The sequence below is a fragment of the Pseudorca crassidens genome, chromosome 8 (genome assembly GCF_039906515.1).
Source record: "Pseudorca crassidens isolate mPseCra1 chromosome 8, mPseCra1.hap1, whole genome shotgun sequence".
NCBI lineage: Eukaryota > Metazoa > Chordata > Mammalia > Artiodactyla > Delphinidae > Pseudorca > Pseudorca crassidens.
This window is the reverse complement of record NC_090303.1, coordinates 64,427,423-64,445,543: the sequence shown is the minus strand read 5'-3', so window position 1 is coordinate 64,445,543 and position 18,121 is coordinate 64,427,423. Positions and strand designations below refer to the sequence as shown.

The 18,121-nt window shown below is 43.5% G+C and overlaps 1 protein-coding gene and 1 long non-coding RNA gene across 4 annotated transcripts in view; one reads left to right on the top strand and one right to left on the bottom strand.

Moving 5' to 3' along the window:
- Positions 1 to 18,121, bottom strand: part of BMPER (BMP binding endothelial regulator) — a 262,157-nt gene that overhangs the window by 2,154 nt on the left and 241,882 nt on the right. For all 3 annotated transcript variants that reach the window (XM_067746696.1, XM_067746693.1, XM_067746695.1), the window contains one exon: positions 9,170 to 9,300. In XM_067746696.1, the coding sequence (XP_067602797.1) occupies positions 9,170 to 9,300 (131 nt within the window). The remainder of the gene's footprint in view (positions 1 to 9,169; positions 9,301 to 18,121) is intronic.
- On the top strand, positions 231 to 17,327 carry LOC137229179 (uncharacterized). The gene is made up of 3 exons (XR_010945582.1): positions 231 to 494; positions 633 to 809; positions 14,827 to 17,327. It is a non-coding gene; the product is annotated as an uncharacterized lncRNA (long non-coding RNA).

Sequence of the window (18,121 nt, the reverse complement as noted above, 5' to 3'; positions counted from 1 at the left end):
TTTCCATCTGAGTTAGTTCCAATGACAATCAAAGGTGCAACCCCCTCATTCTCAGGAGTAGGAATGTTGATACACTAGGGATTTAGAACAGGGAACCAGGCCGCACAGCAGGAGGTGAGCAGCGGGCAAGTGAGCAAAGCTTCATCTGTATTTACAGCCACTCCCCAGCACTCGAATTACTGCCTGAGCTCCGCCTCCTGTCAGATCAGTGGTGAAATTAGATTCTTAAAGGAGCACGATCCTACTGTGAACTGTGCAGGTGAGGGATCTAGGTTGTGAGCTCCTTATGAGAATCTAATGTCTGATGATCTGAGGTGGAGCTGAGGCGGTGATGCTAGCGTTGGGGAGTGGCTGCAAACACAGATTAGCATTAGCAGAGAGGTTTGACTACACGGAGGCCATAATGAATCAATTGCTTGCAGATGCATATCAAAACCCTATCAGAGAGTGGCAAGTGAAAACAAGCTCGGGGCTCCCACCGATTCTGCATTATGGTGAGTTGTATAATTATTTCATTATATATTACAATGTAATAATAATAGAAATAAAGTGCACAATAAACGTAATGTGCTTGAATCATCCCCAAACCATACCCCCTCCCTGCCCCAGTCCATGGAAATACTGTACTCCAGGAAACCAGTCCCTGGAGCCCAAAAGGCTGGGGACCGCTGATTTAGAAGAGTCCTCTTGAAGAACAACAATAACAATCCAGCTTCCAGCCGCACTTGCCTTTGTCTACAGTTGCTGACACACAGCTCCTAGAACACTTGGAAATCTCCAGAGGAGTGATGAGTGTCTTCCGTATGCTGGTAAGGACTGGTGCCTAGGGTCCCTAGATAGCTTCAGGATGGGGGTTGGTTACCAAAGAGACCTAGGCACGATTAGAGGGTTGGAACTTTCGGCCCCATTTCCCAGGGATGGGAAGAGGGATTGGATATTGAATTAATCACGTTCAGCCAGTGATTTAATCAATCATGCCTACATAAGGAAATTTCCATACAAAGCCCTAAATGACTAACGACAGGTTCAGAAAACTTTGAAACTGGCAGACACATTTAGGTGCTGGGATTATGGTGTCCTCACTCCACTGGGACCCTTCTAGACCTTACTCTCTGTACCTCTTCATCTGGCTGTTCATTTGTATCCTTTATAATAAGCCAGTAAGAGCAAATAAGTGTTTTCCAGAGCTCTGTGAGCAATACTTGTAAATTATTAAGCCTGAGAGGGGAGGGGGTTGTGAGAACACCTCTCTCCCCCGACTTTGTAGCCAAGTGGAGCAGAAGTGAGGGTAACCTAGGGACTCAATACTTGCAGCTGGCATCTGAAGTGAGGCGTCTTGTGGGACTGAGCCCTTAAACCTGTGGAGGCCGATGCTAACTCTGGGCAGTTAGTCTCAAAATTGAATGGAATTTTAGGACACCCTGTTGGTGTCCAGAGTGCTGGAGAACTGGTTGGTGTGAGGAAAAAAAAAACCAACCCACACATGTGGTGTCAGCTTATTGTGAGTAAAAACAGTTCGTTTCCAGGGCACTGGACTTTTCCTTATTTCCCAACATGCTACTTATCCATTTTAAAGTAGTCCGTCTATGAAACTTACTTCAATTAAGTAAACCGCATGTGCCACTTGTTTTCCGCCTGGATCCTAACTGACACAGTGGATAAGTAAAAATTTACTACTGTTCTTTAAGGCTACTTTCCCTAACGTTACCTCCACCATGTAACTCTAGTATGCTGTTTTGGCTTCTCATAATTTCATTCTATTCCTTAGGCCACTAGGAACCTCCTGGAGCCACTGTCAAGCTCGGTGAATGTCACCACCATTCACCCTATCTTCCCCTCTTTTAGACTCAGTTCCCAACCTTTTCTCCTTCCTCTCTTGTCTGGATAGGATGTCCCTTGACTGTGTACTCAGAGCACCTGGCGCCCACCTCTATCCCTGCATTTGCAACAGGAAATTATAATCATCCATTTCCTTGTCCTCTCTTTCTCCAGCTAAATCTAGGCTACTTGAGGGAAGGGCCGTTTTGTTTGTGTTCAGCAGTAGTGTGGTGTTTAACATGTAGAAGGGACTCAGCTGCTGTGTGACTGATGCATTGATAGATGGATGAGTGAGTGAGTGGATCAACTTAATTCTTCTTCTTTAAGTCTCTTAACTTATGCATTTCTGATAATCTTTTGACTTTTCACGGATCCCTTCCAAGTTCTCTTTTTCTCTTTTCAGTGATTAATAGAATATGCTATACATAGACATGCCTAACAATCTGGAAACACCCTAGCTGAATATCACATTCACAGCAAATAACTGTATCCATGTGTTGTTCTATTTTTATGCATCAGTGGTGTTCAAAGCTGGAAATCAGGGTCGACAGAGAACTTCCCAACGCCTGGACTCCCACCCCAGACCAATTAAATTAGGACCTCTGAAGGTAGAACCAGGTTATCAGTATTTTAAAAATAATTTTAAAAATACTCCCCAGCACAGTTAATTTTAATGGGCAGCCGCGTCTGAGAACTGGCCCTGTAAACAACCCTCACATTCATGCTTCGGTCGCTGTAGAGACTCACGCCTTTGCAGCAAAGAAGAGGGCAACGAATATTTCCAAAGTGGAAGTAGGTGCACATTGAAAAGCTCCTGCTGTTTCCCACCTTCCTCCACCTAAAACTCTACTGGAGCTCTTCCCAGTCTCAGCGCACTCATCCTCTCTTATTGATGACTTAGGACATCTGCAGGAGCACCTTAACCCACCTCCCTACTGCCTCTCCTCATCGGCACCCAGCCTTCATTTGCCATGTCTGCTTTCTGACCCCTCTCTTCCAGGAACTTGCTCTATTATTTGTCCTTTTCCATGCACATTAATCTCCTCTGTCTCTATTGGCTCCATCCTCTAAATATTGGAAACATTTTCAGGTCAACACTAATCTTTAGCCAAGTATTCCCTCACCTATCAGACTTCTTACCTCCAGACTTCATAGAAAAGTTCACAGTCATTTTATCCAGTTCCTGTGCCATGAATTACCATTGGCGACCTACCTTCCTCACCCACCATTTTACTGAAGCAGTTCCCGCCGACGTTTTCCACAATGACCATATCCACGGACATAGAGGCAGTCCCCATTCTCACATGATCTCACCACAAAACATTTAGTCTTTTTGTCCATTTTATCTTATGACACTGAAATTTCTAGGTTCTTCTGCTAACTTCTTGCAAACACCTTCTCTCTCGGGCTTATTTACCTGCTCCCTGGCACTAAATGTTCAAATTGCCTCCAAGACTCTTCCCCTGACATTCTCTTCTCTTCTCTTCCCCTTCCTTCTCTTCCTCTCTCTTCCCTTCCCTCTCTTTCTCTCTTCATCAGTTACTACAGTATTAGCTCTAATTTCCAGTCAAAAAGCTCTGAAATTGATTATCATCTGTTTGGATTCTCTTCCCAAACCAATCATTTTCCAAGTCTTAATTCAAACGTCACCTCCTTCAAGTAGCTACCTGGATCTCCCCCAGGATACCCTTCCCTCTTCATCCAACAGCACTTTTCACATTATAGTTATGTTTACTTGTTTTAATCCCCCAATTACTGTGCAGCTGTAGTTCTTAATCAGAGATGCTCACAACAGTCTCCTGAGGATCTTTTAAAAGGTACATATTCCTCAGTCCCTTCCCTAAAGGTTTTTGCTCTGTGTCTACAGTGGAGCCTTGGGTAGCTGTAGATTTTAAAGGTTCCAGGGGTCACTACAACAAGCACCCCTGGTTGAACAGAGTGAACCACTGAGTCTGGGACTCCTGAGGGCAGAGTCCTTGTCTTCTATGATGCAAAGTTCTGGCACAGGGCCAGGCACAGAGGAGCAGCTTAATAAATGTCTGTGCCTGTTGGATGATGAGTTCATCTTAATGATGTTCAATCCATCATCCCTGTTCTCAAGCTGGATTACATTTGGCTGGCCTTAAGTTCATTTTCCACTCTGCTGCTTCCAGAATGCCTCTTTCAACTCACTTTACCCTCCAGATACTTTGCTCCCTTTCAGATCTTGCAAAGATCCCTTCTAGTATGACAACTCGGCAGAATTTCCTCTCTCCCACCCATGTTCTTTCTTACTTCTCCCTCCTCTCCTATAGACATGCATTCTCCCATGTCTTTTCCTCTCTCTGACCTCTCAATTCTTTCTTCTAATTCCACCACTTAATTTTCTGCTGCTCCTCTGTGACATCTTACCTTTGACTACTGAACACTGAGATTTCCCTCACCATCTACAGGTAGAAATTAAAAGGTTGAAAATGAAGAACTACTAGAAAAAAAAAAAAAGGATCTTTTTCATCATCTCCTTTCAATTCAAATTAAATCAACAAACATCTACTGAGTATCTACTATGTGGCAGGCATTCTCTTAGGCCAGGGAATCCAATGTGAATCAGATATCATCTCTGACCTTCAGTCTCAGGAGCCTGGACTTACAACCAAATAGGTGAAGAGGACACATAAACAGATTGTTAACTAAGTGCAAGATATACACGTTAGACAGTGAGAACAAAGAACAGTGGAGGAATAAGAGAGACATCAACTCAATGTGGAGGGTTGGGTAGGGATCCAGGAAGACTGCAGAGAATAGATCCCACTTAGATCTTAAAAGGTGAGTAGACACTGTCAGTCAGACAATGGCAGGAAGAGTTTCCCAGGCAGAGACAGCACTGAGAGCCAAGGTGGGGGTGGGGGGTAGGGGGTAAAGGGGGTGTCAGTAACAACAAGCAGCCATGACCCAATCAGAAATGGGAGGATCCTTGCTTTGTTGGAGGAAGGGAGCATGGGATTTGAGTGGGAGAGTGGGAGGAGACAGAGGCAGAGAAGTGGGCAGGGGCTGTAAGCCTCGAAGAAGAGGAATCTTGCAAGGGTTTTAAATGGGGGGGATGACATGATTAAATTTGCCTTCAAACTGGCACAACTTTTAGAAGATCCTAGAAAGTTAATCCTGACTTGGACCTTGTTTTATTACCCTCTGTGAATCCATTTTTTTCAAACTTATAAAAGGCAAACAATACCTTTTTACAACATAAATGATTTGCATAGGGGCATTTGAAAAGGCTTCATTTGATCAAATACATTTTTTAAAAACCAGGAAACTACCAAAGTGGTTAGAGTTAGCAGGTATTTATTCTCAAGGGGGCACATAAGCAGCTACTTTGTAATGCGTGCAAGGATCATTACACGTTACTTTCTGTGGGACCCCATAAAGGCGCCACGTGTTGACTTTAATAATTCGCTCAATAAGTGTAGATCTGTGCCCTCTGGAACTCACTGTCCCCATATGCCCCTACTGTGCTGAAGGTCACAGTGCTGACCTTACCTCCTAATCCTTTACAGGATCCTTTCCCAGTCAGCCAAGGGAAAGGTGAGTGTGTATAAGCAGAGCAGAGTTGCTGCAGGGCAGGGGCCGGAATCACCTGGAGTTTGTAGAATAAAACAAGGAGGAAACTGCTCACAGAACCCAGCAGACTATCTCATGTGCTGGGGGAACACACACACCACTCTGAATATCCCAGCCCCTTGCCCACTTAGAAAATGTATTCCTCAAAGTGCAGTGACAATTAGTAGTGGCACCTACAGGGAGGCTGGCAGAAAATCTACTAAGGATGGCAAAGTAAGACACAGGAGCAAGGTCATAGCAAAGTTTCAGAGTCAGAAGGTACCAAGTAACAAGTATCAATGATAAGGATAGAAATTGGAAAGATCTACAGAACAAATATTTCCATAAATTAGTGGATGCTTACATAAATAAATATATATTCATAGGTGTATATATTTTTCTACAGTGCACTTGCTTATTTGTGTTCTCATAATAATTAAGAACAGTGGCTATAATGCAAATTGACCTAGGTTTGATTCCTAGCTTTCTTAGTTTCCACCTCTGTGATTTTTAGCAAATTACTGAAATATTCTAAGCCTTAATGTCCTTTACAGTAAAATGTGGGTAACAGAATGTTAACATATAGATGAGAGTGGGGATTAAATAAGATAAAATGTAACACAAAGTTCTAGTATAGTCCTTGGGGCAAAGGAGGTGCTTAGAAAATAGTACACATTAATATAAATGGTCGTTAATGAAACTTTTAGAGACCTTCACAATAGCCCTCTGCACATTGTATTGTATTTAGTAATTCCTGCACTAAACTAGAGTTTCATTAGTCCTCCTTGCCACAGCTAGTGGGCATACACTTCATACGTCACGCTAGTGCTAAAATCCAACCTAGCCTGGGAGATATCACTTGTTCATTCAGAGTTTCTTGCCTGGCTGGTTTCTTATTTGTTCAACTTCCAAGCCTTTTACCCTGGAAAATTTCTCTTCTCAGTATTAAGTGGCCTTAAGTGCTGTCATACGTCAAAAGATGTGGGGACTAAAAATTAGTAAAGAGTATTCTTATAGTCTTCAGTATTCCAGATGACTCAGAAATGAATCTACTGAGAGATGCTGCATATCTCCGTAAATACTAACTAACTATCAATTTGTGGAAGTTCAATGTGAGAGTGTGTGTGTGTGTGTGTGTGTGTGTGTGTGTGTGTGTATAAAAGGTTCCCCTGCAATCAAACATTGACAGAGGTATACTTCACTCAGATGGTTCTGCTAATTTTGAGTGGTAAACGGAACCTTTCAGAAGCCGTATTCCTTTTCCATTAGAAAAGTAATTTTAGCTGCTGAGATTCAGTCCCTGAACTCAGGATCCTGGAGGGGGGAAAATGTAGTCCTCAAATGCACTGGGTGCACTGAACCGGTGTTAACTACAGCCTGGCATCAGGAAGAGGGGGCTCACATGTTCTGTATCTGATATGATCCTCATCACAGCACCATACCTAATAAAACTAATAAAGTTCTGCTGAGCCCCACATTACACCAGGATGAATGGCTGGGGCTTGAGTTCATATATTTTATTCATTTCAAAGCAGAGAAAAGGAGACGGGCATGTTCAAGGTGTGGTGCAAGGACCCAGTCTCTCAAAACCCTGCGCTTCCTATACTACCCCACACTGAGGCACTAGGAGGGAGGTAAGCCAGTTAGTCTCACCTTTCAGGAGCCTCAGCCATACCTTAATATGAGTTATTTTTATCAACTCAATCCTCCTCTGGGAAGACAGCATTGATAGAGAGGCACTCTTGCCGTGGAAAGTGAACTCAGACATAAAGATTGGACTTGGGCTTGCAGAGGAGAGAGCAAAACCAAAAGGGAAGTTCACAAGTAGATAAAAGGGTCTGAGAGCTTTTTAAGGACATGGATTAGTGACTGTGGCAAGGGGTGGCTTGAGGAAGCTTTAGTAACCCCCAAACCCTCCTCGTCCTACTCCCCCAGAGCCACCCAAATAAGCATACAAATTAACTCGGCAGTTTCAGCTCTGGCTGCAGGTCAGAAACTCCTGAGAGGTTTCAAATGATACACAAGGCCAATTAAAGCAGGATATCTCAGCAAGGGGCCCAGGCATAGTTTTCTGGTTTATTTTTTAAGCTCCCAGAGTGGCTCCAATGTCCAGCCAGATTGAGACCCACTGTCTAAGTGAACACGATGTCCATGCACTGAAAATACAGACAAAGGCAATTCTTGAGCCCTCTTCCAACCGGATGACAGCTCCTGCCCTCCACCAGTGAAGACCCTCTAGAGTTAGCAGCGCCATGAACTGCCTTCGTTTCTAATAGCACAGCTAAGGTTTCTAGGATTCCTGTAGAATGTTGCAAACCCCAGTCTCTCCCTACCAGGCAAATCTGGTCCTTTGCAGAAAAACATTTGCCAACCCTTGCAGTAAAAGACAAACATTTAGTCATCTCATCTTCAGGTCTAAATAAGAGCAGCAGTTACTACTGACTGAGTATCTTCTATGAGTTGAGCACTCTTCTAAGATGCTTCACGTACGTATCACTAATGCTTATAACTCTGCAGAGTAGAGATTATTGTACATTTCCAAACTATTTCTAAAATCTCTCTCCTTCCTCCACACACTGCCTCCATCTTAATCCAAGCCACCATCATTTTGTCACCCCAAAGACTGCAATGGCCTCTTGCCTTCAATCTTGCCCTATTCAATGTATTCTCTACACAGCAGTCTCTACACAGGGCGATCTTGCAAAAGCAGAAGGAGGGTTGCTTAAAGCCCGTCAGTGGCTTCCATTCTTCTTGGAATAAAAGCTAGACTCCTTCCCAAGACTTGCAGAGTCCTGCAATCGGGCTCTGCAACTCCACTCTCATCTCGTGCCCCTCTTTCCCCGGCCCTCCGCACTGACTCCCTTCCAGTTTGAGAGCGGCTGTCTTATTCAAATATGTTTCCTGTGCATGGATCTCTTGCCCTGAGTCCCTTGGATCCTTCAGTGCTCGGCTGGAACATCATGCCCACAGAGACGTGCTCCCTCTTCTGCATCTAAGTAGCCACCGACTCCCTCCCCATTTGTTTTCTCTTGCTCTGCCCTATTTGCCCCCTCATCACCCTTACCACACTTAGCAAGTCTCTACCGTGCTTGACTTACTATTTTTGTCTGGCTCTCCCACTGGGCTGCCAGCACCTCAATGACAGGGACCTCACCTCATCTCTTACAGTCACCAAAGTGCCCACAGTGCTTTGTTCAATGCCTAGTACTTAGCCACTTTGTAAGAAACATTTCTGGGATGAACAAAGAAGTCCATTTTATAGATATCAAATAAGCTAATTCACTTGCCTGAGATCAAAGAGCTAGAACGACTATTACAGCAATCTGTCTCTCAGAAGGAAAAGAATGTTCTACCAGTGTTTGTATAACCATTTCTCTCTTTCAAAAAAAAAAAAAAATCACACTTATCCTGAAGACCTTAAATGACTGTAATTGCCCCGAATCTCCTTTGCTCCACACATAACCTAAACCACAGCTGTGACTGTCCACGTGCTAAGCACATCCAGCTGGTAGCTTGAGGTTAGGAGGATTTTGCAGCAGTGGAAATCCTTAAATTGTTCAAATGTGCTTGTCACAAAGCATTTCTCTTAAGTGCTTTCTATCCTGCCCAGTGGGAAGCCCCTGTGTTTTATCAAGTTGAAATCCAGCTGGGCCACTGATAAGATTTCTCTCTGGCCAAGGGAGCGTGTGACCATTCACATCATCAAGTCTCTTCTATTGCTATCCTGGGCACTGGAGTGAGTTTCTGATGTTTGGATCGGCCGGGAACTTCTTACCTGCACAGTTCTGCTGAGGCTCCCAGTGGACGCTGATGCCCTCTCTCTGGCAGGCGCGGGTATATGCCAGGAATGACTCGCAGTAACAGTTCTTATGGGCTGGACATTCACACATATCTGTCACGCAGGACCTAAGGGACCCAATAAAAAGAAATGAACATTCAAAAATATCAAATTATCAAATGTCCTAAATGCAGCTTGGAGAAAAGGGGTGGGTGGGTGGATGTCAACCCTTGATTGGACATTAAAGGTTGCTATTTTAGGTTGGAAACCTAAAAATGATATAAAAATTCTGCATGAAACCTTACTGGATACCTCTGAATAATGTGACATCAGGTTCCCTTTCTTTTAGAGCAGGACCGGCCAACAGAACTTTCCGTAATGATGGAAATATTCTATAGTCTCCACTGTCCAAAGTAATAGCCACTAATCATATCTAGCTATTGAGCACTTGGAATGTATCCAGTGTGACTGAAAAACCGAATTTTTTATTTGGCTTAATTTTAATTAATTTAGTTGCAAACAATCACATATGCCTATCGGTTACCACGTTGGGAAGGCAGCTCTTAGAATATAGTCCCTATTCAAGGTGCTGCCATTTTGTGAATAGCTCTGATATATGAATAACAGGTTCTATTACAATATAACCCAAATAGTGACCAACTTGATGAAAGCATTAATCTCACGGCTTTCTGAGGACAAACAATTAGGATTCAATTTTGCAATATCTTAGAATCTTAGTCTTTTGAGGAACACACTGAACCTCGTTCTTTAGAACAGGGGGTGACAAATTCCAAACAAAGCAAAACTCTCAGGCCCCTAATTAGACTGAAAGATAAAGGCGACTGAGCCAAGGTTTTTGTTGCTTAAGTTTAAATGTGGAAAAGATGGGCCAGGACGTAAAGAGAACTGAAATGTGTTTTAAATACAGACTAATAAATTTTCAAACATGCTGACCTCGGAGGCATAGTAACAACCTCACACTGGAATATGATATTACAGTTTACAAAGGACTTTCACATGCAGTCTGTCACTGAGTGCTAAATAGGATGTAGCATAGTCCCTGTTTTATAAATGAAAACTTCATTTTACAAATGAACAGATAGGCTCAAAGTCACATTAATAAGTGGCAAAAGAGTGAATTAAATTACGCCTCCCGAGACTAGTGCTCTTTTTGTCATAGCATACCAGCATCCTCGTCTTCATCTTCCAGCAAGTTTACTGTCTAACAATTTTGACTTAACATTTTATGCAAGATGCTCAAGATTGATAAAATTAGACTATGCTTATTTTTTTCATACCCTGTTCAGCAAAACCTCTTGCTTACAGAATCTAATTTAAGGCTGGAAGCAGAAAAAAATAATATTCAAGATTACAAATAGCACCAATGATCTTGAAAAGTGATAAGGACGTGGTCATCCAATGCTACTATGTGAGCATTTCCTCTGGGTGTGAGACATGTGTACATACCTGATTATAGAGAGTAACCTGCTAGCTCTGGGTGGAGCTGGTGTACTGCCTGCTCTGAACAAGAATTAAGTGGTACAAACCATATTAAAGAATCAGCAGACTCACTGTGTACCCTCAGAGTTATTACATTTCAACACTCAAGGGCACAGCCTTGGAAATTGGGAACTAAACTGAAATAAAAGAGAAATGGACCTGAAGCCTCAAGAGGGCTTCCATTTCATCCAATGAGAGATCATTTTATGCCTGGTACTTAAGACACAATAATCAGGACAGAAAAACTACTCTCTCTTCTCTCTGTAATAATCAAGGCTGTATTTCTTAATACCTTCTCCACTTGTATTACAGAAAACCTGCGAAATTGTGTTCACCAGCAAAGCCTTTCCAATATTAGACACACATGTTGTGTCTTTAAATTCATGTGGAGCCTCCGGGCTTCCAAGAAGAGCCAAATAAAGGCTGTCCTTAAAACAGCCTCTGAATGTCTGCGTATGAACCCTCCTCAACATCGTTTCCTTTGTTGTTTCGACTTTTATTTCAGACTAACCCACACTGGTCACATTCATGCTCAGACTTCACAGCAACATCTTCAGCTGCCCTGGTCCTACCCTCCAAGCCCGCTTCTGCTTCACATCTGTCAAGCACCCTCTTTCCTGGCCCAGGGATATGGGTCTCTTGCCCTTGTACTCAGCTCCCACTGACGTGACAAAATTGGGATGGCACCTCGTGGGCCTGGTAAAATGATGGTACTTGTATGGAAAAGATCTCAACAGGAGGAAATGCATCCTCTGCTTTGAAAGAACGTCTAATGCAATTCTGTAAAATTGTGTGGACAGTCAACAAACAGAATTTAACTTGTTTGTGTGAAGGGATTGCTGGCCAATGTTCTCCTTCTTTTTTCTTTATTTATTCCAGTTGTCTTATGAAGCTATTTATACAATTTAAAATAAATTATGGACAGCTAAATCCAATTCACTGAGACTGTTGAGAGAAAATGTTCTAAGCACATACTTAATAATTGCTACGTACACGTACTCTACCCCACCGACAGACTGCTCTGGGCCCTCAGACACAATCAGTTATATAGCTACCCTTTAAAACTAAGGAAGATTTGGGCTTCTTCTATTACTTATTCTATTGCCACTCATGAGAAACAACATTTGAGGGAAAGACGTTTGTCAAAATTAGCCCTTGACTTGAAATATGTCATGTATTTCTAAAGGCTTGAAAGATGTGTTTTGTCATGGAAGTTAAAACTATGTCTTTTTTCACTTGTCAAGTTGATTTTTATGCAAAATTGTGCCCAGGGTTTGTGAGAGAATGGAGAAATAGACAGTGCATACTCTGCTGGAAAAGCGTAAAACTGTTAGCTCTTATGTTGAGCATTTTGCTCTACTCAGCTTTTACATGAATTACCACATTTACTCCACAGAGAAATGGATATGAGGCAGGTCGTATTACTTGCCCACTTAACAGGAAGGGAAACTGAAGCTTGGACATGTTAACAAGTTGCCCAGGGTCACATGGCTGATGACAGACCCGGAACCGCAAAACCAGGACTGAACTTAGGTCTTTCTAATCTCAACACTCATATTCATAACACCACTAGAAGATCTTTCTAGAGAGCAATTTGGCAATACTTCTAAGTAGCCCTAAGAAACGTTCTTATCCTTTGATAGGGAAATTCCACATCTAAGGAAATAGTAACGCATGTGGACAAACACTTTATATACAGGGGTTTCATCACAATGTTGTTAAAATGAAAAAAAAGAAAAGAAAAAGAAATAACCTAAATTGCCTACAATAGGGGCCTGGTTAGATACATTTAGGTGACCACTATGATGAAATATTCTATGGCTATTACAATGCTGTTTAGGAAATATATTTTAAAATGCGAGGAAATGTTCAGGAAGGATTAACTGAAAAAGAGCAAAACTGTTTCAGTCTTGTGTGGTCACACACAGAAAACAAAAATAACTGAAAATAGATATGCCCAAATATTCCTAACAGTCAGCTCAGAGTGGTGGCTCTTGTTATTTTCCTCCATATTTTCTACAATGAACACATACCACCTTTCTAAAAAGATAAAAATCACAGTGTATTTTTTAAACAACAAAAAGAACGACATAGGACATATTAATATTTAAATCCAAATTTAGGAACTAGAGTGAGAAAATAAAGAATGGGAGAAACACAGTTTCTGTTTGTAGATCTTAGTTATTAAATACTTCTCCAGCTAAAATCTTTCCAATCTGTGGATCGGGGGCCTCCTGACATAGGCTGTGATTTGATTCACTTTATGTTGTCCTCAGATTTCCACGTCATTGATCTACTGATGCTTTGAACTTGACATCCAGGCGGATGGAATGGATAACAGAATAATTAGGCATGCTTCTGCTGGTTACAAAGGAATTTATTAAGAGAAAATAAAAGCATCCTCGTATGCCTTTCAAATGTCAGGGAGGGGCAAAGCTACTGCCATTCAATTCCTGTTTATCACACTTAATAATTCAGTGTGAGAAAAATCTAATTAATGACACAGTGGAGTTGAATTTTTATATGTTAATGGAAGATTATGGTCCTTTCCTTAGTCAGTATTCACCGACATCTACATTTATATTCACTTTACAGAATCAGTAGCAGAATGTTATCACTTTCAGGAGTTACTGAGATTTATGGCTTTGGCTTCTCTGCTTTCATGGCATTATTCTGTCTGTAATGTCCTGTTTCATGCTGAGTTCTTGGTCCAAAAACACAGCCACCCATTGCTCCAGAGGGAAAACACAGGTTGCACTGCAATTAAGATTCACAAGGAATGCTCTGCAGGTAAAGGGCACTGGCCTGTGCGGTCCCTTTAAGGCATACTTTCTGTCACAGGAGCTTTTAATTCATGTACCTAGAAATGCTTTTCTGATGTATCCTCCCTGCACTTGGCATCTTTCCTGACAGTAGAGAGGTGCAGGCAGGACTCTTGCTCCGTGGGGTTTGCATAGCTGCATGGTGCAGAGATATGGAAAGAGGACGCCAGGAGCTACTGCAGGGTCCCAGGGAGCTGATGCCGTGCTTGCCAGCACTTTGTCACACCACCTGCCTCCCTTCTCTAACCATTTTATGTACGTGTGCCGTGTGTCACTAAGACCCTTGGAAGGCTTTTCCTCATAGCACCCAGCAGAGTACGAGTATCAGAAGCCATCTGTGGTCCCTTCCCTCCCTGAAATACAACTTATCACAACTTATCTGCAGGGGAGCCCTCCTCATCTCTTTTCCCTCCCTCAAGTTACAACCACTGCCTCCTGCAAAGCTCTAAGAGAGTAGCCACTAGCCACATGAAGCTATTTAAATGGAAATTTAAGTTAACTACGATTAAATACAATTTAAAACTCAGTTCCTCAGTCACACTAGCCACATTTCAAGTGTTCAGTGGCCACATGCGGTTAGTGGCCACCATATTGGACACTTATACCAGTTCCATCACTGCAGAAAGTCCTACTGGTACTGGACAGTGGTACCAAGTATGCAGCTCCATCTATGTTGGGAAACCATCCCTGTCCTCTGCAGAGGGATTTATGGGTGCAGTGAGATTAAGATGAAGTTCACTCCTGATGTCTTACCGGGCACCTACAGAAAAAGTTCAAATTTCTTGGCCTCAAAAAGTCAAGGTCGGGCTTCCCTGGTGGCACAGTGGTTCAGAGTCTGCCTGCCGATGCAGGGGTCACGGGTTCGTGCCCCGGTCCGGGAAGATCCCACATGCTGCGGAGCGGCTGGGCCCGTGAGCCATGGCCGCTGAGCCTGTGCGTCCGGAGCCTGTGCTCCGCAACGGGAGAGGCCACAACAGTGAGAGGCCCGCGTACCGCAAAAACAAAAACAAAAACAACAACAAAAAAGTCAAGGTCCCTAGCGATCTAGATCATCCCTCTTTCTTCTCCACTCATTCTTTTATCCAGTCACATATGAGTGCCTTATTAACCCTCAGGTTTCCTTCTGCCTTGCTGTTCCTGCCTTGAATGTGCCTCCTTGTCTTTTCCACTGGAAAAGTCAGATGCCTATCCTTTAAGACAGTTCAAATTCCTCCGTGGTGCTCCCTGACTGGCCCAAGAAAAGTTATCCCCTTCCTATTGGGTCTTATCCCCTCCACACCTTTATTCTTGCGCAGACTCTTTGAATCCTAATTACCTCTTTCCCTGTTTCAGGAGGAGGACTGTATCTCGCTCATCCAGCCAAGCACTGTGCCTTGCACACACAGCTCATTAAACATTCAGTGAATCATCAAAAGTGAATGAGAATGGCCTGATAACCTTCACACAGCTTGCACAGGGTCAGACAGTTGGACACTGATATCTGAAGGATATGAATCCATCCTTGCCCCTACTTGCTGGCCACTGCCTAACATGGCCACGGCCACCTAGGAATGAAGCTGCTTCTACAAGAACCTTTCCGCCATCGTTTTCATTTTGAACTTTTTGCACCCCTCTCCTGTATCCCAGAGGATTTCTTTTTAATGAATGGTGGAAAAAAGGATTTGATGAGAGAATTCTGCATTCATGACACATTTTTGGAAAAGCACATATCCAATATTGTAGGAGCAACCTATAGCTCTTCTTGTTACTAAAAAGGCAAGCCTCCAATGCTGCTAAAATCAAAACATCAAACAACTCTCCGCTTCTTAGCAACAGCATACCAAGTGATTTTCCCTTTGTTTTTTCTGGCATGAGGGCCACCCCTGCCAGAGAGAAGCAAGTGCTCATGACTTTGCTACCCAAACACAGTTTTGAAGACAGATATATGAACCATTGGGAACTCTCCACACTCTGCTTCTGGGGAAACAGAAGGGCAAGCCAGGAGTGACAGCAGCCAGCCCCATCTGGGAGCCAGAGTCGGAGCTCTGGCTTTCCCCTCTGCCACCAGGAAGGGTCTTTGGCTGGGCTATGTTGTTTAATCTGGAGGGCGGCTTTCCTAGGATCAACACCAGAACAAGACCGGAAGATGACTAGAAAACCACCCTGGGGTCATATGGCTTTCCTTGCTCCGTATATCTGGAAAGTTCACAGAAGCAAGTGAAGGCATCTCAGGCTTGTTAGTGCCTGGGAATCGGCAGGAAAGGCTACGTGAGACAGAGTCCTTGTTAGATGGACAGAGCGTGTTTAGCTACCAAGAGCCTACTTAAAATTTCACGTATACATTAACCCTTGAATTCTGCCTTGACCTCCCTGAGTTACATGGAAGTAACCAGAGGTAGTAGGCACGGTCAGTACCCATGTCACATTATATCTAAGAAAACAACTCCACACATAACTCAGTAGTGGCTACCTCGGTTCTCCTCAATACTATAGTATATGGGCACCCTTACACTTTCACACACAAAAACCACACTCTGACCTAAGAAACAGGGCCCAAAGATTCAATACTGTGAACTATGAGATTGCTTTATTTAGTTGTCAATGAGAGTGCGGGGCAAACTTGCAGAGCCAGCCAGTAGGGACTCCCTGCTGCCCCCCTGCAGAACCTTCCTGGGCTAGCCACCGTTTGGCACTACCGTGGCTTAACTACGGGCGTGAATAACCGAAAGCAAATATTGGCTTTAATATTGGTTCCAGGTGGCCTGGGGTTGCCAGGCCAGTACAGCAAGGTCAGGCGTTTCTGGATGGGCTTGTGCATTTCATGAACTCTATCCTAGGAGACAGGGCAGGAGACTCTGGGAGGCCAGCTGTTTCTCTGGTTGTGGATCCTGAATTTATCTGCAGTCCAGCTTTCACCACCACCAAAACACACACACACACACACACACACACGCGTTAGACCCTGAGCCCACTCCTTAGTGTGAAGAATGAATTCATTGAGCTCTGTTTGTTCCAGAGAGAGGCACCGTACCGAGAAGGGGAAATCGTACAGATACGAAAAACCAAACTCTTAATGATGTAATAATGCCTGCTATAACGGGCAGGCAGCTAGAGCAATGGGCATCTAGAGCAACTAATTTCACAGGGGCAGGCAGGGTGTCCAGAGGTTTCACAGAGTAGGAGAGACGCAGGAACTGGGTCTTGAAGGATCTGTGGAATCATGTTTGGTTAGAGAATGAAGAAAAGGAAATTCCAGGCAAAAAGAGGGGCCCCAGGAAAAGCCCAGAGTTTCCAGTTACTCTAGAGGTAATAGCCACGGTCAGAAGGCATACCCATGTCACATTACACCTAAGAAAACAATTCCAAGCATAACTCGGCAGCGGCTACCTCGGTTCTCCTCAACACTATAAGGGCACAGGGTTTTCAGAGTAAAAGCCCAAGTCACCAGATCTGAGATTTGACAATCATGTGACCCAAACTCCAGTGTTAAAAGGCAAAACAAAAAGTCCCTGACAGGCAGTCACAGAGCTGCTCCTGAAGACCTCGTTCCTCACAGAATAGCCTGGCAGGTCTACTGTTAAGGCATTTCTTTCTTTTAGCCATTCCAATCGTCATCATCTCCAACCTTAACTCCTCGGTGTGACCCCTGGTGCCACACAGACTCCGTGAGTGTGCTGGTGCCCATGCTGACTCTTCCACTATCTTCCTGAGCTCCCCACTCAGCCCCGTGTGTTTTCATCTTCTCGCCTTCAGTGTCCTTCCCTCTGTAACTGCTCTCTTCCTGCCTTGACAAGAATAAAAATCCAACTACCAAAATGACAGGGAAATAACCTACCAAACCATTTTGATAATTATTCACAAGGAACCCCTTTGATTGCCTGGACTCTGTTTCTGTCGTGTACACACGGCCTACTTATACGTACTTCCAACCTAAAACCTAGGGACGCTACATTTGCACCAATTATACATTCTCCAGACACTGAAAAATACTGATTGCTTTAATCCTCATAACACTCCCTAGGAGGCAAATGCCATGACCTACATGGCAGAAACTAGCGCGTTGCATAAGAGTTCCAGAAATGGGCATCAGCCTCGGACACCCTTCTAAAGCGAGCGATTGTTTTGGTGGAATAAGAGGTATCTGTGGACACAGAGATCTCCTTGAAAGAGTAGCAATGCTTATGATTTTCCTTAGATGCCAATTTTAACAGGAGTCCCTCACACTTGCTTTGAACAGAGACCAAATGACCATCATGCATGTTCTGGAACCTAAAATGTTTTCTCCCTTGATAAGGCCATATATCAGATAGGTGGAAACTACGATTCCTATGCCCATAGTTAAGTTTTCTTGTGTCTTAGGGTCGGGGAAGGTGTGTGCACCATTCTATTTGCCCCACACCCAGGCACTACAACTTTAAAGGGGCCAAAGCCAAAGACTCTATACACACTAACATGGTTGGAAATACTCCTCTTAGGAAAGATGAGCTACCTTTGCTTGAGTATGAAACACTGGCTCCACGAAGGGAAAAGCTGATGAACAGACATTTGCTGAGTTGTCATTATTTCAGTTTGGGCAAAGATGTCTCACACTCATCAGAGGAGAGAGGAAGCCTGGTCACTACCCCCCTCTAGTGGCCAAGAGTTAGAG